The sequence below is a fragment of the Siphateles boraxobius genome, unplaced genomic scaffold (assembly GCF_051911475.1).
Source record: "Siphateles boraxobius isolate OS27281-9 unplaced genomic scaffold, OSU_SipBor_1 90, whole genome shotgun sequence".
NCBI lineage: Eukaryota > Metazoa > Chordata > Actinopteri > Cypriniformes > Leuciscidae > Siphateles > Siphateles boraxobius.
Window position 1 is genome coordinate 737795 of NW_027509220.1, and position 23390 is coordinate 761184.

A 23390-nucleotide genomic window follows, 5' to 3' on the forward strand; every position below is an offset into this window, starting at 1 on the left:
CGCGAAAGCTTGTCAGGCGTAGCAACAGTAACTAGGGAGGGCGGGGCTTAGCGAAGGGTCAATTATGACAAAACCTTCATTATTAGGTGAACTATCCATTTAACTCAGGCTGAGCAAAGTCAAGCTGTGTTGCTTGGCTGGATTCCTTTCTATTGCATTTGAATTTCCCTTATTGCGTGACGAGACTCCAATAAGGACAGCTCAACCTGACTCAGCTGGATTGTAATGCCCTGGAAGGTCCTCATGACAACGGAACGTCTTTAATTCAATTCTAAAGCTGCTGTAATTGCTTGTTTTTCAGTCTCACTGAAACAGAAACTCAAATTCATCCACCTGCAGTTTCCTGGAATAAGAAGCACCTGGGGCACTGCACACACACACACATACACACACACATTTTCACAAACTCAAACTCTATTTCAAAGCATTATCTCAGAACAAGGCTGTCTGATCGTATACACACAAGCACACATGATAACACACAAAAGCACGTCCAAAATCAATTTCAAAATGATTTTTTTCTATATCAGCTGATGCACTCACAATAACACATCCACTCGCTCAAAGTCATTCTGTAAAGCGCTGTGGAACATGTTCTGTCAAAAATAACCATTGAACTGAAAATAACACAAACTGCCTCTGAAAAGACGTCAATAGTCTTCGAAAATCACGTGCTTTGAGTCTCAGATGAGTTTGAGCTACACTGTAAAAAATGTCTAACCTCCCAACTCAAAATTTTCTAGTGACTAGTCACATCTAAATTTTTCAATTGGCCCAGGTGAAATTCTGCAAATTGATTAAATTAAATGATAACATTTTGAGTTGGGGAGGTTAGAAATGTTTTACAGTGTACGGTATTGACTAGGCCTGTCATGATTCTTACATAAAAAAACAATGAAAATATGATTAATACTGACAATTCAATTCAATTCAATTCAAATTTATTTGTATAGCGCTTTTCACAATACACATTGTCTCAAAGCAGCTTTACAGAAATTGCATTTCGGAAATGTACATAGAAAAATACAGTTAGTTAATCAAGTATTAATTTATGGCATAACATATCGCCGGCTTTGAGTCGTCTCTTCACAGGCGTCGAGTCGTCTCTTCACAGGCGTTGGGGCATCTGAAGTCTCCGTGAGAGGCTGGATACAAACTGGAGCTGACGAACGCTATTTACCTCGGGACTAGCGTCCCGAGATAACAGCAGAAAGGCAGATGGGAAATAATTAGCATAGCTGATGTTCATAATGTTAATGCATTCGAACTGATTCAGCAGTATCAAAGGTTAAGCATTAAGTGAATGCTTGGTCATTAACAATATTAATACTAACAATTAGGGATGTGCACGTGAAGATAGTAAGGAGAGATGACTGACAGAACGATGTCCGTGGAAGTCTGAGTGTCATTGACAAATATCTTATCTTGTAAAATGTGTGGTCAGTACCTCCTCTCCCTTTACACAGAGTACGCGTAAGTAAAAGTGAAAAGCGGGCGTGCATTCAAAAGTCATTTCAATACCCCGTATATTGATAGCAGCTTCCTGATACCTGCAAATTATAAACAATTTAATTGCAAGAAAACACAAAAGCATTGAAATCTTTTTTTTCCTCCCATCTCGTATTTTTTCCCATCACCATGTCCCTTTAAGGGCTCCGTAGAATGCGTCATTTCCTTTCCGAACATAGAATTTGTCTTCCGGCACATCCCTACTAATAATAAACATTATGTTAACAATATTATATTATATATTAATTGTATAATAATAATTATGCACTTTGAAAGCACCAAAGTGGTCTAAACCATAGATATGTATACATGTATCCACATTCGACTGCTCCAGTCACGTACGTCGGCGCACGCCAGCTTGCAACGGTCAAGTTGTCGTCACTCACAGACAGTAAGAATCAATGATGCCACAACGTCACACAACTTCTGGTTGTGAAACCGCTGAGATTTAAATTCCCGAAAAAAATGGAGGTGTGAATGTGTTGGTTTGTGTTTTTATATATTAACTCAATATTACAGGTTTTTACTATGGTACGTTTTAATGTTTTTACTTTTACTATGGTTTTAATGTCGTGTTAGCTGATGCCTTCGTCTTGTGTTGTGATAGTTTAGCAAAACCATCTGCTGAAGTCTATATATTGATATAGATATCCATTCATGCGTCTAACTACGGTTGCAAATGCTCAGTCAACTTGCTTTGACCGTTCCAATATGGCAGACGGCTTACGTATAGCGGCCCATAGACACAGAATCTATGTATATATATATCTATCGTACATACGCTGTAAAAAATAAGATTTTCAGAATTGTAAATAATACAGTGATTATTGGAGTGTTTTACAAAAAAATTACTTAGTTATTCAAAAATTCACATTTACTGTTACTTGCTGTTCCATTGTAATTATGATTTTTTTTTGTGTGCAAATTTCTGTGAATTATTATTTTTTAATATAAATCCTACAAGGGTACGACTTGATAACAAGTACTCCACTTATGGCAAAGGTTGGACATCAACAACATCAAACGCTGTTCTCACGTCAAACCTGCACCATATTTTATACTTTTATAGTGCTATTTTATTTATTAATTTTTCTTTTCTGTAGCTCGATAGCCGCAACTATTAAAAGATCTATGAGAAGATTCTTCAAAATGTCGTCTTCCTCCAGAAATACGTATTAATGTCATATGGGTTAATAAAGATATGACAGGGAGTAAATAATAACAGTAGATAATTGCCTTGTTGACTGGTTCCACTAATTGTTAGTAACATTGACAGGATCCGCCCGGCTCCTCCTCACACCAGTCCCGTCCTCAGGATCTTTCTGTTAGCCGCTCTGACTCCACTTCAACCCCTCCCCAAAATTCCCAGCTGCTGCGCTCACCCCATATACAGAAGCGTTCTTTCCCAGCTCACTTCCCATGATTCCCAGTCCTCTCCAGTCAGCATGCATGCGCACACACTCAGTCCAGTCAGAGCAGAACTAGACATGCTCGCTTTACACCAGACACGTCTTTGTTATACAACACACTAGGACTGAAATGGAGAAGTTCCACCACAAGAGTTTAGACAGAGGCTTGGAACGATCTTGCACCAAGACGGACAGTCCTGGAAAGACGGATATGTGTAGTGTTCACATTGACTGCTTCAAACCTTCTCTCATCCTCATCCGGATTTAATCAGTCTTTTGTGGGCAACGGAAAAAGGATTATTTAAAAACCACTGTGATCATCTCCACCCTGTCACTTTGTACTATGGATCTGGGATTTTATCAGATTCAGACTGCAATAGGCTGTGCATTTCAAGCAAACACGGATGTGACAAAAGTGTGTTTGTAAGCATCACTGTACAATGTTACCCAAGTTTAAATGAGTGCATACATTCTGGGTGCGTACTAAAGCAATAGTGATAATAATGCGTAGCTTAGATGAGCTCAACTTTTTTACGTCCTCTCACTATGTGTCTTCTGTCCCATTAGCCACCAGTTCGGCCCACCTGGAGGACTTGGCCTATTTGGATGAGCAGAGACACGCGCCCCTGCGCACCTCCCTGTGGATGCCCCGTCAGAACTCGTCCTCGGGACGCTCCGGGCAGGACCTGCGAGGTGAGCATCAGCCTGTATACTGTGTCCAGTCGCTTAGCTTTGATTTAGATCACCCTGATCCTGTGCATGGATGCCAACTCACTAATATATTTGGTTTGATGTCAAAAAGTGTCCATAGACCAGCGCTTAGCCTCATTCTCTCATTCTTCTGGCGCCGCTGTTCTTCCTCTGTCTCATTGACTTCCACTACGAGTGTTTGTGCTGAAGGCAGGGCTGCGTCCCCATCTACCCTCTGTCTCTGTGGGTTAATGTCTGTGTGTCTACTCAGACGCTGCACTCAAAAATGTAATGCATAAATGTAGGATTTATGTATTCTAATTGCATATAAAATTTGCATCCATTTGGATTACACAGTTTTAACATAAACGTAATATGATGCATATTTGTCAGTCATACATAAATGAAACAGGTAAGATTTCTGTAATAGTACTAATAAACTGGAAGTATTTCACATTAACCAGCTTTATATATTTATCATCAATGAATCCATTTTGTTTCAGTCTCATACATGTTAACTAACTGAATATTTCTTGTTTCACAGTTCTTCTTTACGTTTTTACAATGAATGGATTTACGCTGATTCTAATAATTTAGGGTCCAATTCTCACTATTAACTACGACTTTTGCCTCAATAAACTCCTAATTACTGCTTATTAATAGTTATTAAGGCAGTTGTTAAGTTTAGGTATTAGGTGATTAAGGGATGTAGAATATGATCATGCAGAATAAGGCATTAATATGTGCTTTATAAGTACTAATAAACAGCTAATATTGTAGTAATATGCATGCTATTAATAGTGAGAATTGGGCCCGAAACTGAAGTGTTACAGATTCTTTAAATAAAGTCAAATAGATGCAATTTAATAAGATAATAATGATTCATATAAACTATGACATGATGTTTTTTGAGTGCAGGAATCTTACCTGTTTAATTTATGTATGACTAACAAATATGCATCACATTAAGTTTATTAGTTCTTTTATGTTAAAACTGTGTAATCCAAATGGATGGCTATTTTTATATCGTCACTGTGGGGTGGTAACCTCAAATCTCCAAAAACTCTCCAAAAGCTTTATATCTAGCCGGACGAAACTGCTACGCACAGGCTATTAAATACAGTACTGGCTCGACGACAAATGCTAAGACACTCTTCTCCTCAAATAAACATAAAACATTACTGTTTCTTGAGTAAAGAAAACGCTGCACTGTGTACAAACTGTATGTCGCACTTCATTCACGATAGAGGATGGTGGAATTACGAGGTTTGACTGACAGTTCAAGATCCAATGAAGTTACGAGGTTAAATCACAAGCTCTTCATTGGTTAAGCTTTTGCAAACCGCACAGAAAGATGTGAAGGCTGACCAATAGTTGATTTATGAAAATAAATAAAAATATGAAATATGGAGATACAAGGTTTCTGCCCTATAGCAATGATATGCAATTTAAATACATAAATCTTAAATTTAGGGGCTAAATATTTTTTAAGTGCTAAACATGCTCGTGTAAAGAGAGTCGAAACTGATTTAACAGACGTCTGTTGATGTGCAGTGGGTGAGGAGGACACATCTCAACACACACGCTTTATCTTCATCAGCTAATGAGGAATCCAGGGCCTTGACGTGACCTCGAATCCGCCGTTTCCCCGGACGCACACACACACACACACACACGCACGCACGCACGCACGCACGCCTGCTGGTCTGGTGAGCCACTCACACCTGGTGAATAATTAAAATAGCTCACTGCATCCGGTTGGCGACCAGGAGAGAGAATGCAAAGGTGACTCTCATATGATACGGATTATTATTAAACAGAGCCGCGAGGAACCATCGTCCTGACAGCAACTAACGGCTAAAGTTAAACTCAAGCCCAACATCCGAGACATGTTTTAGCCACAAAAATCACACACAAACACACACACACACGCGCACACACACACACACACACACACACACACACGCACGCACGCACGCACACACACACACACGCACGCACGCACGCACACACACACACACACACACACACGCACGCACGCACACACGCACGCACGCACGCACGCACACACACACACACACACACACACACACGCACACACACACACACAATCAGACACACACTCAGACACAAACACGTATACACACACACACACGCACACACACACACAATCAGACACACACTCAGACACAAACACGTATACACACACACACACGCACACACACAAAATGTTATATAATTATAATGGAATAAACAAGGCAACAACAAAAATTAAAATCCACATTTGATAAATTACTTTAGCTATAAAAAAAAATCTAATGTTGTGTTGCAAAAATAGCCAATATTTATAACTTCTATCCCAATCAGATTATACCAGTTAAGATTAAATACCGTTCAGAAGTTTAGAGATTCTCTAATGTATTTAAAAGATGTCTCTTCTGCTCACCAAGCAAAAACAGTAATATTCAAAAAATAATTACAGTAATAAAAAATAGTCACAGTAAAACTGTAATATTGCTAAATATTATTGCAATTTTAAATGTTTTCTATGTGAATTTATTGTAAAATGTAATTTATTCCTGTGATCAAAGCTGAATTTTCAGCATCATTACTCCAGTCTTCAGAGTCACATGATCCTTCAGAAATCATTCTAACATGATGATTTGATGAAGAAACATTTCTGATTATTATCAGTGTCGAAAACAGTTGAGGAAACCGTGATAATTTTTTTCATGATTATTCAAAGAATAGAAAGTTCAAAAGAGCAGCATATATTTGAAATAGAAATCTTTCGTAACATTATAAATATCTTTAATGTCAATTTTGATCAATTTAATGTGTCCTTGCCAAATAAAAATATTAATTTCCTTCAAGGCAAAAATCTTTCTGACCCTAAACTTTGAAATAGAAAAATCCTGACTGTTTTACTCAGAGAACTGCAGAATATTTGAACGGCGAACATTTAAAAAAGGGTTGATTAGATTTTTTTTTCTCTGGCAGTGAACATTATGCCACGAATGCGGTCGATGGAGTTTAACGTGTATTAAACACGTAACATTCCTTTACAGTAACATAACTACACCACTTTACTGTGTGTCACCCCTCTCAATGAAACACTATCTCACGTCATCATGATTGTCCTTCTGTGTGTGAGAGACGGCTTATTTCACCTCTTAAATGGATTACTAGCTCTCAATGTGAGCTATTTACTGTCCTGACTGATCCTTAAACCAGACGCTTGATTTGCAGTACTTCAGGTGTGTGTTCAACTGTTTTACCAGTACTATGTTACAGTAATGGTATCAAAAACCACTATAATGTTTGATTATCATATTCTTTTACCCCAAAGTGTACTTGACTTAATATTTCATACTTGTTGAAATTAATTAAAAGAAGCACTTTTGTGGTTTGGTGTTGATGAAGTTCTTGTGAAAGTTCAGGCAATCAGTTTCTTGCCTTTCAGCAAATCAGACATGAACACTATACTAATTAATTAGGTCAATTTTAATTGATCAGGCATAAATACATCTTACTTAATTTGTGTCCCCTTAATGACACACCGTGAGAGATCCGAGCAGGAGACAGTCACTTGAATGTCTTTGATGGCCAGACTATCACTATCAACATATCAAAAAACTTCATGTACTTGCATTTGCCACTTAACAAGTGTAAACGTTGGATCTTAAGATCTTTGGCCCATGAAAGTGGCGCTTTTAATGCACAGATGTGATTTAATGTTTTTTTGCTTTAATCCGTCTCACGTTTCCTCGTCTCACCGAAAGTCCTTCTGCACTGCATATTTTTTTATTTCGAGTGATTAGCTTTTTAAGTGCAAGCTCTCTCTCTCTCCTCTCTCTCTCTCTCTCTCTCTCTCTCTCTCTCTCTCTCTCTTCTCTCTCTCTCTCTCTCTCTCACACACTCTCTCTTCTCTCTCTCTCTCTCTCACTCTCTCTCACTCTCTCACTCTCTCACTCTCTCTCTCTCTCTCTCACTCTCTCACTCTCTCTCTCTCTCTTCTCTCTCTCTTCTCTCTCTCTTTCTCTCTCCTGTCTCAGCTTCCGCTAACAGTCATGCCTGGCAGTCACAGTCACGTAAGTGTGTGTTCCTGCACAGGCTGATCTGATCTCTGTCCTCCTGTACTGTGTGTAATGTCTCCTTGTGTGTATGATCTTCTGGAACTGCTGTATCATTCTGTATTTTGTGATGTGGATGAATTAGTTGTCTGGTAGGTGTGGAAACGTGGGGCCCTATGAAATCTATTTTTATTTATTTATTTTATTTTATGCTTCATTTTCCAAAACTTTTGTTTACAATTATATTATTAAATTATTATATTATATTATTGCAGTGATTATTATATTTATTATATTATATTGTTATATTTTTGGCAACAGTTCTTCTAACCCTAAATGGTGTGTAGCTTTTCATTTCTTACAACAACCATTTAGGATAGGATGTAGGATCATGGTCATATTCCAGGATATATTATATTATATTATATTATATTATATTATATTATATTATATTATATTATATTATATTATATTATATTATTATGGACATATTTCTAGTGATAATAGGTTATTTATATAAAATGTTATTTGTTTTATGTAAATGGACATATATGCATTATAATATAATCTAATAAAATATTATTAATTATTATTATAAATTATCTATCCTATCCAATTTTTTTCATGAAAGACTAATCAAATTGATTTATAAAAAATTAACAATTTAGTAAAAAAAATATTTAAAGTAATTTATTCAAAATTGTAACATTTATTTTAATTTGTATAATATGTATTTAATTATTATAATTACAATTTAAAATATTACTTTAAACATTTATTTAAAAATAAAAAAATATTTATTCATATGATTAGTCAAAAAAAAGCGTAAAAAGCGTTCACATCAATACAACAACATAACATTTCCATATTTTTGATGAATATTATAGATTTTTTCTGTGAGTGCACGTGTCTGTTGATTGATTTTTAAATGCATTTGGATTATTTGTGTGTGTTTGTGAGGTTTGAGAGGGTGCATGCGTGTTTGAGTGTATATTCTCATAGACATTCATTGTTCTACTTCTTCTCCATCCCCAGTGCGATTCGCTCCGTACAGACTGCAGGACATCGCTCTGAAGCCGCTGCTCTTCGAGGTGCCCAGCATCACCATGGACTCAGTGTTCACTGGCCGTGATTGGCTCTTCCAGGAGATCGACGCCTACCTCAGCTCCGCCCACTCCGGCACCAATCGTGGTGTGGTTCTGGTGGGCAACATTGGCTACGGCAAGACCGCCATCATCTCACGCCTCGTGGCGCTCAGCTGCCATGGCAACCGCATGCGACAGATCGCCTCTGACAGCCCGCAGGCCTCGCCAAAACGTAAGGTTTAAGATTGGCATACGGGACTTTTACGGAGTGTACTGACTAACTTCATATGCTGTCTGTCAGCCGCAGTGTTTCTGTGGCGCATTGAACTTGTCTAAAGCTAATTCAGGCTGGGAGTGTGTAACTTAATCACAAAATTAATATTATATAATCAAATTGCAAAAACTTACCTCTACCGACATTTCTGCAAAGAAGTTCCTTTACACACAACTCACTGCAGTTTCCAGCTGAAATGAACTCTAGTGGCAGAAAAACACCAACAACTTTTATTCCTTTTCACACAAATTATGACTACAGGGGCAGATTATCGATTAATAAAGACTTCTGTTTGTGTAGTTCCTTAAACAGTACTGCTACACTCTCAGATTAAAAGGTACAAAAGCTGTCACTGGGGCGGTACCTTTGTGTATATTGGGACCTTATTTACCCCTAATGGGTGCATATTAGTGCCTTTCACTCTAAAAAATGCTGGGTTATTTTAAACATTGGGTTAAAAATTATAATTTAAAAAAATTATTTAACCCAACGGCTAGGTTTGTCCATATTTGACCCAAATATTGGGTTAAAACCATCCATTTTTAGTGTGTTTAAAAGGGTAAAGTCCCAGTGACAGCTTTTCAACACGATAGAGAATTAACCTTAACTTTAACTGAACTGTCGCCATGCTAACAACATATATCGTAATAAAACATTGCCTGATTCACGTTCATCTGTTTTGGATAAAACTGAACTCACTGGACATTTCACTTTGAGAGTGCAGCAGAACACTCAAGAGACAACCTAACATTATTTTGCTGAATTGTCGCCACAGGCATGTTATTCCAATGATCCTGTGTTAAATATAATTCATTGTTTTCATGTGTGTGGTCAGATGGAGAAGGCATCCCTCTCACACAACCGCAGCCTTCCCATGGTACACTGGGAGGAGGAAGTTGCCCTGGAACTCCAGAAATGAGGAGGAGACAGGAGGAGGCCATGAGGAGGCTTGCGTCACAGGTACAATCACACACACACACACACAGGTTCTCACATTAATCTTCTCACAATAGATCCCGTTGACCGGAAGAATTGCTTCTACTCACACACAAAATGCCCGTCTTAACCTGTGTGGGCTTGCTGTCATGGTCTCAGCTATTGCATTATGCAGATATGTTTAAAAAAGAGAAGTTGAGCCTCATAAAATATTTATTCAGGTAGAAAGCAATTTCCTTGCCATGCTACAAGATCTAGTTAAGTCAATGCATTAATAATCGACTCTCACTTTCTACCCTTTTGTATGGTTTAAGTTATTTTAAAACATTTGTATGAGTGAATTAGTATTCTAGTATGGTTGATCCTCTCTCTGGCTGTCATGATTCTGCGTCTACGTCTCATTTTTCCATCATCTCCTCCACCTGTGGGTTGATTTGCCTTGCGTAGATCTCTCGATGCTTTCAAAGAACACCAGGCCTGTGTGCCACTGGATCGAAATGACCGTGGCTTTCCCTGTTAGTCCATCACACCGCATTAAATGCTCTTTTGAGTTTGTGGGCTTGAGATGCTGTTTCTGGTGTTAGTTGTTCTTGATTTTTTAAATCCTTTCTCTAGAGTCCACAATAGTGCACATCAAACTGAATTATCATGCAGAGATGCGGCAACAGTGCACATCAAAAACTGAATAGAAAATAAATGCAGCCTTGGTGAGAATGCATGAGTGACTCATGGGGAATTTCAACATGGGCAAGACTTTAGGAGGTTAAAACCTTGTGGGTTGTGTTTTAGCCAACCTTGATCACCAAGTTTCTCTGAATCCTCTAAATGGTGCCGTAACAGAGCTCTGCAATATGCATTGAGGTGTGAACCGAACAGGAGTAGCACCACACTCATGCATGCTCACCAAGACTGCATTTATTTCATCAAACATACAGTAAAAACAGTAATATTGCGAAGTATTGTTGCAATTTAAAATAACTGTTTTTCTTATGTCACCTGATCCTTCAGAAATCACTCTAATATGTTTATTTGCTGCTCAAGAAACATTTCTTATCATTATCGATGTTTAAAACAGTTCTCCTGCTTTTTGTAGAAACAGTGATACATTTTTTTCCAGGATTCTTAGATTGATAGAAAGTTCAAAAGAGGAGGATTTCTTTGAACTAAAAATCTTTTACTGTCACTTTTGATCGATTTAATAAATAATATCTAAATCTGAAATCTGTAATATATATATTTATTTATTTTTATATATAATGCAGCCACTGTATCTACAATGTAGATATTTTAATGTTTTTATGTTTATTCATTTCAGAAACCTTGCACTTGTCCACTATTAAACTTTAATGAGCCATCATTAAAGGGGAAATTACTTCACTCTGCAACGTATATCAGCGACAGGATCTAATGTCACGCTTTAGCCATTTGTTTTGAATAAGTAGGCTATTAAATCACAAATAACCATAACCACTAACAATACATTTGTAATGTTAAAATTTACAATATATTCTACTTTCCTGCATTGCAAACAACGCAGCTTTGAAGTTAGTGTTCTTTGAGTTCAGTCAAGAGGTCAATACGTGACGTTTAGATATTTTATGGACATCAAAGTTCACAGACACACACACACACACATATCAGGGCCTAATATTAACACACGCCAAGCGCCAAAAGCGCTTTTACTGCCAACCCAGAGGGGGGGGGGGGACTTAGAGAATACACATATGACCCGAAGGAGACATATGGAGAACACTGGGGTGTCCAGCCGCAGGTGGAATATTTCAACCCCAGGGGTGGCAAGGTGGCTTGCCAAGGGAAAGACACACGCTCAGAGAGGCTTACAGTGGAAATACACATGTGGGGGTCGCTCAGAGGAGGGACCATGCACACGGGAGGCACCTAGCCGACGCACAGGCAATAGACACTGGCGCCAACGTCAGGAGTGCTGGAGGAACTCAGGGCTTTTTGGGGAAGCTCACCTGAGGAGAATATCGCACGTATCCAGTCCGTGGAGTGGAATGGCGAGCAAGCGAAGACACCTGAGCGGGTCCAGTACTAGCTGGTTGAAGCGAGTACATGAGAGGACACTGGCTCCACTCGGAGATTGTAGAATCTGGCGAATGTGTTAGGTGTCGCCCAGCCTGCAGCTCTGCAGATGTCTGTTAGCGAGGCGCCATGCGCTAGAGCCCAAGAGGATGCCACACTCCGGGTGGAGTGGGCGGTCACACCAAGGGGGCACGGTCGACCTTGCTGCTGGTATGCCAAGGCAATGGCGTCCACTATCCAGTGAGACAACCTTTGCTTGGAGAGAGCCTTTCCCTTCAGCTTCCCACCATAACAGACAAAGAGCTGGTCTGAGGTCCTGAAACACTGCGTCCTGTCTACATAGGCGCGGAGGGCGCGTACTGGACAGAGCAGTGCCAAGGCTGGGTCTGCCTCCTCCGGGGGCAGCGCTTGCAGGTTCACCACCTGGTCCCGGAAGGGAGTGGTAGGAACCTTGGGCACATATCCAGGCCGGGGTCTCAGGATCACGTGAGAGTAAGCCGGCCCAAATTCCAGGCACGCTTCGTCAACGGAGAATGCATGCAAGTCCCCCACCCTCTTGATGGAGGCCAATGCAACCAGGAGCGCTGTCTTCATAGACAGGAACTTAAGCTCCACTGATTGCAAAGGCTCAAAGGGAGCACTCCGCAGGGCAGTTAGAACCACTGAGAGGTCCCAAGAGGGAACGAGAGGAGGACGAGGAGGATTCAGTCTCCTCGCTCCTCTCAGGAACCTGATGATCAGGTCGTGCCTTCCAACAGACTTACCTTCGACTGGGTCATGGTGTGCGGCAATGGCGGCAACATAGACTTTCAGGGTGGAGGGAGACAGCCTTCGCTCCAGCCTATCTTGAAGGAAGGAAAGCACGACACTAATCGAACATCTCCGGGGGTCTTCTAGAAGAGAAGAGCACCAGTTGACGAAGAGGTTCCACTTCAACGCGTAGACGTGTCTCGTGGACGACGCTCTAGCGGAAGTGATGGTAGCCGCCACCGTAGGTGGAAGGGTACTCAAACCTGCTTCGTCCCGTCCAGGAGCCACACGTGGAGGTTCCAAAGATCGGGACGAGGGTGCCATAGGGTGCCCCGTCCCTGAGAAAGGAGGTCCTTCCTCAGGGGAATCGGCCAGGGAGGTGCTGTCGCGAGGAGTACTAGTTCGGAGAACCAGGTCCGGGCGGGCCAGTATGGCGCGACCAGAATGACCTGCTCCTCGTCCTCCCTGACCTTGCGCAGGGTCTGCGCAAGAAGGCTCACTGGGGGAAACGCATATTTGCGGCCCCGCGGCCAGCTGTGCGCCAGTGCATCCGTGCCGAGCGTGCCCTCGGTCAGGGAATAGTACAGGGCGCAATGGGTCGAGTCGTGAGAGGCAAACAGATCTATCTGTGCGTCCCCGAACTGGTCCCAAATCAGCTGAACCGACTGGGGATGGAGTCGCCAATCTCCCGGGAGGGGCTGAAGCCGTGAGAGCTCGTCGGCTGCACAGTTCAGGGCTCCGGGGATGTAAATGGCATGAAGCGACCTCAGATGCTTCTGACTCCATATGAGGAGGTGGCGGGCGAGTTGCGACATACGGCGGGAGCGTAGACCACCTTGATGGTTGATGTACGCTACAGTGGCGGTATTGTCTGAACGGACTAGTACGTGTTGGTTCTTGAGCACGGCCCGGAAGCGGCGCAGAGCAAGACGTACGGCCAGCAACTCGAGGCAATTGATGTGCCAGAGGCGGCGGGGTCCTGTCCAGGAGCCCGCGGCGGCACGTCCATTGCACATGGCACCCCAGCCCGTGGAGGAGGCATCTGTCGTTACAACAACATGCCGCGAAGCTCGTTCCAGGGGCACTCCGGCCCGTAGAAAACTGAGGTCCGACCACGGGGTGAAGGTCTGACGGCAGGACGGAGTAACAGTTACTCGGAAGGTGCCGTGTTGCCATGCCCACCTCGGGACTCGGTCGCGAAGCCAAAGCTGAAGCGGTCTCATATGAAGCAATCCGAGCGGTGTTGCCACGGCTGCAGATGCCATATGCCCCAGGAGCCTCTGAAAGAGTTTCAGTGGAACCGCACTCTTGCCCTTGAACTGTCTCAGGCAAGTCAGCAGTGACTGCGCGCGCTCGCTCGTAAGCTGCGCGGACATGGCGACCGAGTCGATGTCCATACCGAGAAAAGAGATCCTCTGCACTGGGCAAAGTTTGCTCTTTTCCCAGTTGACCCGAAGGCCCAGACGAGCTAGGTGCCGGAGCACTAGGTCCCTGTGTTCGCATACCTGGTCTCGAGAGTGAGCTAGGATCAGCCAGTCGTCGATGTAGTTCAGGATACGAACCCCGTGTTCCCGAAGGGGAACAAGGGCAGCCTCGACGACCTTCGTGAAGACGCGAGGAGACAGGGCTAGCCCGAAAGGGAGAACCGCGTACTGGTATGCCTGCCCCTCGAAGGCAAACCGAAGGAACGGTCTGTGTCGAGGGAGAATGGAGACATGAAAGTAGGCGTCCTTCAGGTCGATTGCTGCAAACCAATCCTGGGGCCGCACACATCCGAGAATGTGTTTGGCAGTGAGCATCTTGAACGGCAGCCTGTGAAGGGAACGGTTCAGCACACGCAGGTCCAGGATTGGTCGTAACCCACCGGTTTTCTTGGGGACAATGAAGTACGGGCTGTAGAAGCCGGTCCTCATCTCGGCCGGAGGGACGGTCTCGATCGCACCCTTCGCCAGCAGGGTGGCGATCTCGGCTCTCATGATAGGGGCGTTGCCACCGACCAAAGTGGAGCGGACTCCCCTGAAGCGGGGAGGAGACCGCGCGAACTGAATCGCGTAGCCGAGCCTGATCGTCCGTGCGACCCAGCGGGACAGGAGGGGGAGCTCTAGCCAGGCTCCCAAAAACTGTACCAGCGGGGTCATACGGACCACAGACTTCCCACCGATGGTGCAGCAGGGCGGAATGACTGGCCCGGACGTGGACGGCATAGCGGCCCGGTGTGGGGGCACAGTCATTAACCGCGCCCTGACAGAGGAGACCAGGGAAGGAAGAACGTTCCACGGGGGTCTGCTCTGCCCGGGGGCTGGCGACAGAGGCGGAAGGGAGCGGCACGGTCCGGGGACGGCGCGCACTGCCAGCCGGCTCTGGGACAGAGGGGGACGAGGGGTGCACGGCTCGGAGGCGGCGCACCGTGTCGTCCGAGAACTCTGTGTGCTCAGGGATGGAAATGTTACTTCTTTCTTTAACCACATTAGGGTGCTGCCCACCCGTGGGTGAGCAGCGGGGAGTGGAGAACAAAAGATTCTCCCCCGGCCCTCCACCGGGGGAAGGAGTGGTCCTGCTACCATCTCCTGAGAAGTAATTTTCAACATCCCTGAGCAGCCCGTCTCAGGAGCGCCGCTTGGCCCGGCGTTTAGCGGGGGGCGGGGCTGGAGAGGGCTGGGGCGCCTTCTTACGGCTTCCTCCGCGACCGGGCCTGGGTGGAGGCTGCTGCTTTGGCCGGGCGGGAGGGGCGGGAGCCGCAGGAGGGCGCCCTCGGCGGCGAACAGACTGAGGGATCTGCCCGGTCGGCTGGGTGGAGGCAGCAGCGGGCCGTCGGGGCAGAATGTGCCTAATGGCCTCAGTCTGTTTCTGGGCGGTGGAGAACTGTTGGGCGAAATCCTCCACCGCACCGCCGAATAGGCCGGCCTGGGACATGGGGGAGTCGAGCAGGCGAGAGCGCTCAGCGTCCCGCATGTCAGCCAGGTTCAGCCACAAGTGTCTCTCCTGGACCACAGCTGTGGACATCACCAGACCCAGGGAGCGTGCGGTCACCTTCGTCGCCCGGAGGGCGAGGTCGGTGGCGGCGCGCAGCTCATCGAAGAGCCCTGGGTCCGTCCTACCCTCGTGCATGTCCCTTAGCATCTGCGCCTGATAGACCTGCAGAGTGGCCATGGCATGCAAAGAGGCAGCCGCCTGTCCCGCCGCTCTGTAGGACTTCGCCACTAGGGTAGACGAGAACCTACAGGCCTTGGATGGGTGCTTAGGCTCGCCGCGAGAAGAGGCACTCTGAGGACACAACTGCATCGCAACAGAACGCTCAACCGGGGGGAGCCCAGTGTACCCACGGGCAGCTGCCCCATCGAGGGGAGGAAAGGCGGATGAAATCAACGAGCGGTCGCGGGAAGACATGGGAGTCTTCCAGGACTTCGAGATTTCATCATGCACGTCCGGGAAGAAAGGTATTGGGGCAGGCTGAGGACGGGAAGCCGCAGCTGCACCCAAAAACCAATCGTCCAGCCGCGAGCGCTCAGGACAGGGTGGAGGGTTCCACTCCAAACCGATGCTCGCGGCCGCCCGGGAAAGCATGGCCGTCATCTCTGGATCAGACTGAGCCACAGCCGTATTCACACCCGAGGGTGGCAGCTGTGACGAGTCGTCACTTCCAGACGAATCAGACCCGCCTAGTGATGCTGCGATCGACATCGCATCTTCCTCTGGAGCGCCAAAGGACACTCGCGGGACCTCAAAGGACGGTCCCGCGATGATCCCCTGAACACTCGCGGGTTGCAACACTGGAGAAGGTGCTGCGGGGCACGGACACATAGTCGGCGCTTTGTTCCACACAGTCACCCTCAGATCACCCTGGCCACCAGCCGAAGTAGAGCCTCTCGAGGAGGCGCTAGATCGGGGTGTGGATGAGGGGACTCTCACTCTTGCGAGATCCTTGAGTCTCGATCTAAGTGTTGCGATGGTCATGTTCCCACAGAAAGAACATGACTCATCCACGAGCGCTGCTTTAGCGTGATCAAAGCCCAAACACACCAAGCAGCGCTCGTGCCCATCAGAGTCAGACACCAGTCGACCGCAACCAGAAGTGCACGGGCGAGGCATCTTTAAAAAGACGTGCCGCGTGCAAGCTCTTTTTGTGAGAGAAACTCAGTGCTGAAGCGCCCGCGGAGAACACACTCGCTGGCAAACCACGCTCAGATAAGCAGGAAGTGTGCACTCGCCGGGAGATCGCCGTCACACCAACACTGGAGAGTTGCTCGTCTCGTAAGAAGCTGACAATCAGAGATAGCTTAAGGAGTGAAGAATTACACTTGGCTCCGAAGCGAAAACATATCTGCCTGTTGCTGGCGTCCTCCTTTTATACCCACGAGGTGGGGCGGAGTTACGTCATGCAAATTCCGCAGACCCATGGCATTTCTTTGCCATTGGCTCGTTTTGTAATACTCGAAGTTGATAGGCTTTCTAAGCGAAACCCCATTCGTCGTCATCCGACGTAACTCGGAGTGACAACGAAAGGGAACTTAGCATTTACTCATAAACGCTTTGCACCTTTGTTTTGCGTTCCCTTGAGAAACTTTGAATTCTTTAAAGGTTTCTTGTGCAAGCGTTTTGTAATTAAAATCATTGTAATACAATTTTCCAATCAATATGTCATGTTTCATGTTGTATTTAGCTGCTCCGACAAAAATAGATTTTAGTCTGAAACACACCATATAACAGATCATTGTTGCTGTAAGAAACGCCGAAGCGTAGACCAGGAGACTCGGGTGTATCAGCAGGATTGGTTATTGAGAATGTGTTGCTTGCTCACTGCAGTCATCAAGTCTGGCTAAGGCAGTGATACATTGTATTTTATAGGCATTCAGTAGGTGCTGACCTTACACACAGCCTCAGAAGTGACCACTTAACCGAAGTATCTAAAGACAATACAGAGATTTAGCAATGCTTGTTCCTAAAAAATAATTGAAACTCAAATGGTTTAAGCAGCACCTGGTCATGAGAACTAAAGACATGTAAATATTCACACATAGTTGAACTCTTAGGCCCGGTTTACACCTGGTGTTAAGATGTGTTTTGATTGATCGGATCACAAGTGGACGACACTAAATACAGCTGTAAACGGGGTTTAAAACGTTTTGAGCTTGTCCACTTTCGACCACTTCCAGAGGGAGTTGAAAACACGTTCAACCGGATTGCTTTAGTAGTGTAAACGCTCATGTGGTCAAGTTTGGTTTGGAGAGGTGAAAAACGTAACAAACTCAACGTTCTCTCATCATTCCTGATTTCTAATACACACTGGCTGTGGCTGTCAGAGCAGAAACTAAAGCCGATGCTCTCTGTGTGTTTTTCAGTCGACTCCAGGCGTGTTCTTATGTAAATTGTATGAGCTTATTTTGTCCATTAGATCATAAGATCTAAAAAGCCTATACATTTACCCGGCCATAGTCCCTCCCCTCAAAGAAATCAGGACAGAAGTGGTTGAAAATGGATTAAAGAGACGGATTAAAACACTAGGTGTAAACGGGAATGTGTCTGTCCACTTGTGATCCGATCAACCAAAACACATCTTAATACCAGGTGTAAACAGAGCCTCAGTAGGAAAGATAGTTCTAATCAGTAAACTGATCATCATGTTGCGCTTGAATGCCGTTGAAATGAAGTTCAGCTTAGTTTTGTCATCGGATGTTAGGTTAGGTCATAGCAGATCTTAAACAGATTCTTAAATTGGTGATACCCATCATCACAAAGCAAATGAGCTCTCTCAAAAAGAAACACTGCCTCTCTGTGAATCTTTATCTGCTGGTGCCATTGTTGGACAGTGTTACTTAAATAATATATACTTTTTGGTGGCATAATCTTTTATCTCTACCTCAGAAAATGCTGTGTAATCTTCAAGTTGTTTGCCCGTCAAATCAAGTAAAGCAGCCAATTAATATAATTACTGCTTTAATGGAACCAATTAAAGGCACTTGTCTCAAAGATGGGCGTCCCACTGAAACTCCTGATAAAAGGCTCGTCAGGGCCTTGTTCCAAATTGAGGGAGAAAAAGTTTGCAATTCAGCACTAGTTCCTCTCAGGGGACAAATAAAGATGCACTACAGCAGCAGCATATTGTTTTCCTGCTCTTCATTTGAGTACTGTTGTTCCACATCATCATCTAAAACATCGATATTATTAGTAACATTTTATAATTGTTTTGTAATTATAGCAGACTGTCCCTAGATCAGCTTAATCGGCGCTCCGGCCCCTCTCACTTGCTCTTGTGTTTGCTGCCCCCTGCAGGTGGTGGCGTATCACTACTGTCAGGCTGATAACGCTTACACCTGCCTGGTGCCGGAGTTTGTGCACAACGTGGCGGCACTGCTGTGTCGCTCGCCACAGCTCGCCGCATACAGAGAGCTGCTGTTGAAAGAGCCACACATACAGAGCATGCTAAGTCTGCGCTCCTGCGTCCAGGACCCCCCCACTGCCTTCAGACGAGGGGTGCTCGAACCTCTGGAGGCACTTTATAAAGGCATGTGCACATTATATTCATGCATACAAAGTGACTTGCAATTTGACATGGCATAGTCATAATAGACACAGTAGTCATTCAGATAATATTACAGTTTTTATTCATATTTTGAATTTGTTTTTATTTTTTTGTTTTAGTTAAAGTTTTTTTCTGCCTTTTGTCAGGTCTATATAGTTCTTATTACTTTTTATTTAAGTTTTAGTTTGTTATTTTAGTACATCAAGTTAAACTGAATGAAAAATCATTGCATGAGAATGCAAAATGATGCCATAGCAAGTTTAAATTTATATTTTATTATTAAAATTATATCTTTTACTTTATTTCAAGCATCAAAAATGTTTTTCATTTTGGTTACACTTTACAATAAGGTTTCTTTAGTTTACATTAGTTAACTACATTAGTTAACATGAACTAATGATGAACTGCACTTTTACAGCATTTATTAATCTTTGTTCATTTTAAAATTTGAAAATAAATATACTAAAATATGTTTGAAATATATTTATTTTATACTAAGTATACTACAAATACATTTACATATTTATGTACTTAATGTGAATACCCTGCAATTGTGCATTTGGTATACTAAATTGGTATAGTTAACTAATTTACTAAATTACTGCCTAAATAAAAAACTAAAAACTATTAAAAATAGTTTAAATTAAAAATTAACAACTAATGTAGTACTTAATGTTAGTTAAGTACAACATTACTTAACTTAGTTTCCCAGAAATAGTGCTGAGGTCCAACTAAATATATACTTAAGTATATTTGATTGTGCTAAAGTGGAACTATTTCTAGTACACTTTAAATATCTTGCTTTTAAAGACTGATATTATACAGAGATCTTACTATCCTTAAAAATAGTGATATTAAAACACATTTTAGTCTTAATATCAAGAAATGTTTATTGTGCAATAAAGAAGTACTCCAAATAAAGTTTAATTATAATATGTATATCAGTTAGTCTCAAGCGATATGTCAGTGAATATGTTAATGGTTTGTAGTATACTTAGTAATACATTTTCACTAGGGAACTACGAACAAACAATTAACAGCTGTAATTATATGATCTAAGTTAACAAAGATTTACAAATAGAGTTTCAAATGTATTGCTCATGGTTAGTTCATGTTAGTTAATACATTAACTAATGAAACCTTATTGTAAAGTGTTACCTTTTTTTTTACAGTTTTATTTTTAGTTTCAGTTTACTATAATAACCCTGAAACAAACGCATGACCTGATTCCACAAGAGTTTGTGTTTGTCATTGTATCTTGAATCTAAAATGGTGCAAAATGTTTGTAAAAGTGTGTATGTTGTTGTTTTTCTCAGAGAGGAAGATCACTCCGGATGAAGACCTTATCATTCTCATTGATGGTCTGAATGAGGCTGAGTTCCACAAACCAGACTATGGAGACACCATTGTGTCTTTCCTCTGTAAGACCATCAACAAGTTTCCAGTCTGGCTCAAACTGGTGGTGACTGTCAGGACCTCGCTGCAGGTAAACTCTGCATTTTTACAATATTTGCCCTCTGGAATTGATTCACAAATTTATGAGGGCATATTTTTCTAATTGTGTAATAATATAGTGTGTCATCTGTACAGGCAGTATACAATTTAGGTATCTGAATAATTAAATCCAGTAAATCTCATATATATGTATACCTAGACTAAAAATAGAATATTAAAAATGTTTGGGGTCAGTACATTTTTGTAATGTTTTTGAAAGAAACTCTTATACACTTTGATCATAAAGATAGTCGAACAGTAATATTGTGAAATATTATTACAGTTTAAAATAACTGTTTTGTATTGTAATATAGTGTTAAATGTAATTTATTCCTGTGATCAAAGCTGAATTTTCAGCATCATTACTCCAGTCTTCAGTGTCACATGATCCTTCAGAAATCAGTATAATATGATGATTTGCTGCTCAAGAAACATGGAAACAGTCGTCAAGCATAATCATCAAGCATAGCGTCATTTCTGGCAGGTCACGTTAGTCAAGCTCGTATCACTGACGCTCAGTTGATCCACGTCTACCTATAGGAATACGAAGCCTATCACTGTATATATATATATATATATATATATATATATATATATATATATATACACATATATAAGCTCCTTCAGTATTATCAGCCGCTATCGCGTTTCTCAGGAGCTCATTACCCTCCTCCCTCCCCAGCTCCACCTCTCAGTCAGGATTTGGCATTCTGATTCCCCTTTGAATCAGACTAAATTCTTAAATGATGTTGTACTTTAAAATCTTGAATTAATGATATCTGCATACATTAATGTTAGTTCTGTTGTGTTTCCCCTAAGGGGGGTTATTGCTGCTCTTGTCCATGAACCATACCGCCAATCCAAACTGTATACTAATTGTCAATCGCATTTGACGATAGTGGTCCTGAATGAATTTAAACTTTTGAACGGTAGTGTATAGTAGATGTTATAAATTTGTTATGGGTGCATTTTTTGCCCTACATTTTGAATTCAATGGACATTTTTGCCCATTTCTGTGATTTTTTGTCCCAAACCCTGTTGATTTCTGCCCCTGTTATGATGACACAGACATATTTAGAAACTTTTGAAACTTGATCATTTAAAAATTACAGGTATAAATGTTTTCCTCTGTTTTTTGTTTTTGTTTTTTGTTTTGCGTAATTGGTTTATTGTTCTGCTTGTAAACCCTTCAAACATGTTCGTTGTTGTTGTAGTACCTATAAATGCATTTATTGTCTGTGTATGATAGGAATATTGAATCAATATATAAATAGATTTTTTTTAGTTTTAACATATTTTGTTAAAATATTAAGTATGCCTAGAAATAAAAATCATATCCTCATTTTTCATCCTTATATCATTCCAAACCTGGTTAATCTTCAAAACCCAAATTAAGAAATTTTAACCTGAGAGGTCTGAGAGGTGTGTTTCTGAGAATAAAAGCCTAAATTAAATCTGTTCATAGTAGAAAGCAGTCGTATTTTTTCATAAGGCTTGGATTAAACCGCTCGAATCACATGGATCATATAAGTTTTGGTTACCTTGACTTTCAAAGGAGGGACAGTATCAGGTTTCATTAAAAATATATATTTTATCTTTTAACATTTATGTTTCGAAGATAAACCAAAGTCTTATGGGTTTAGAACGACATGAGGGTGAATCATTTACATTTATGTGTTTACTATTCCTTTAGCATGATAAAGTAAAAAACTACTAACATTTACTATTTCATTGTGCATGTTGCCTGTACTCAACACAACAAAAAGCAACTACAAAATCTAATACAAGCATGATTTTTGAAAGTTACCGAGCTCTCACCTCTACCTTCCAGGAAATCACCAAACCTCTCCCTTTCCACCAAATCTCTCTGGACACCCTGGAGGAAAACGATGCCATCGACCACGATCTCCAGGGCTACATCCTCCACCGCATCCACAGCAGTGCAGAGATCCAGAACAACATCTCCCTCAACGGCAAGATGGACAACACCAGTTTCGGCAAGCTCAGTTCCCACCTCAAGTCCCTCAGCCAGGGCTCTTTTCTTTACCTGAAGCTCACCTTTGACCTGATCGAACGCGGCTACCTGGTGCTCAAAAGCTCCAACTACAAGGTGGTCCCGGTCAGTCTAGCCGAAGTGTACCTCCTGCAGTGTAACATGCGCTTCCCAACGCAGTCGTCCTTCGAAAGGGCCCTGCCGTTGCTCAACGTGACCCTGGCTTCCCTGCACCCGCTGACCGATGAGCAGATCTACCAGGCCATCAACGCCAGCTCTGTGAAGGGCACGCTTGACTGGGAAGACTTCCAGCAGAGGCTGGAGAACCTGTCGGTGTTCCTGGTGAAGAGACGGGATGGGACGCGCATGTTCATACACCCTTCCTTTAGAGAATGGCTCATATGGCGAGAGGAGGGAGAGAAGACCAAGTTCCTCTGCGATCCCAGGTCTGACAAAAGTTACTTCAAATAACGAATTCAAGTAAAAATTGGCTTTGGCGAGTAAAAGAAAATAAATGCACAAATGTACTTTTGGTTTGCTGGTTTTGAAGTGGTTCAAAAACTATTTGTTACAGAGCCAACAATATACACGTTATACCATTTAAGACTTTC

At 42.6% G+C, this 23390-nt stretch overlaps 1 protein-coding gene across 6 annotated transcripts in view; it reads left to right on the forward strand.

Moving 5' to 3' along the window:
• tanc2b (tetratricopeptide repeat, ankyrin repeat and coiled-coil containing 2b) overlaps positions 1-23390 on the forward strand; it is a 210103-nt gene that overhangs the window by 171297 nt on the left and 15416 nt on the right. For 3 of the 6 annotated variants that reach the window (XM_077224633.1, XM_077224634.1, XM_077224635.1), the window contains 7 exons: positions 3486-3611; positions 7664-7699; positions 8717-8998; positions 9876-10000; positions 19043-19274; positions 20609-20778; positions 22618-23225. In XM_077224633.1, the coding sequence (XP_077080748.1) occupies positions 3486-3611; positions 7664-7699; positions 8717-8998; positions 9876-10000; positions 19043-19274; positions 20609-20778; positions 22618-23225 (1579 nt within the window). The remainder of the gene's footprint in view (positions 1-3485; positions 3612-7663; positions 7700-8716; positions 8999-9875; positions 10001-19042; positions 19275-20608; positions 20779-22617; positions 23226-23390) is intronic. The other 3 variants (XM_077224637.1, XM_077224636.1, XM_077224638.1) reach the window with 1 other exon arrangement.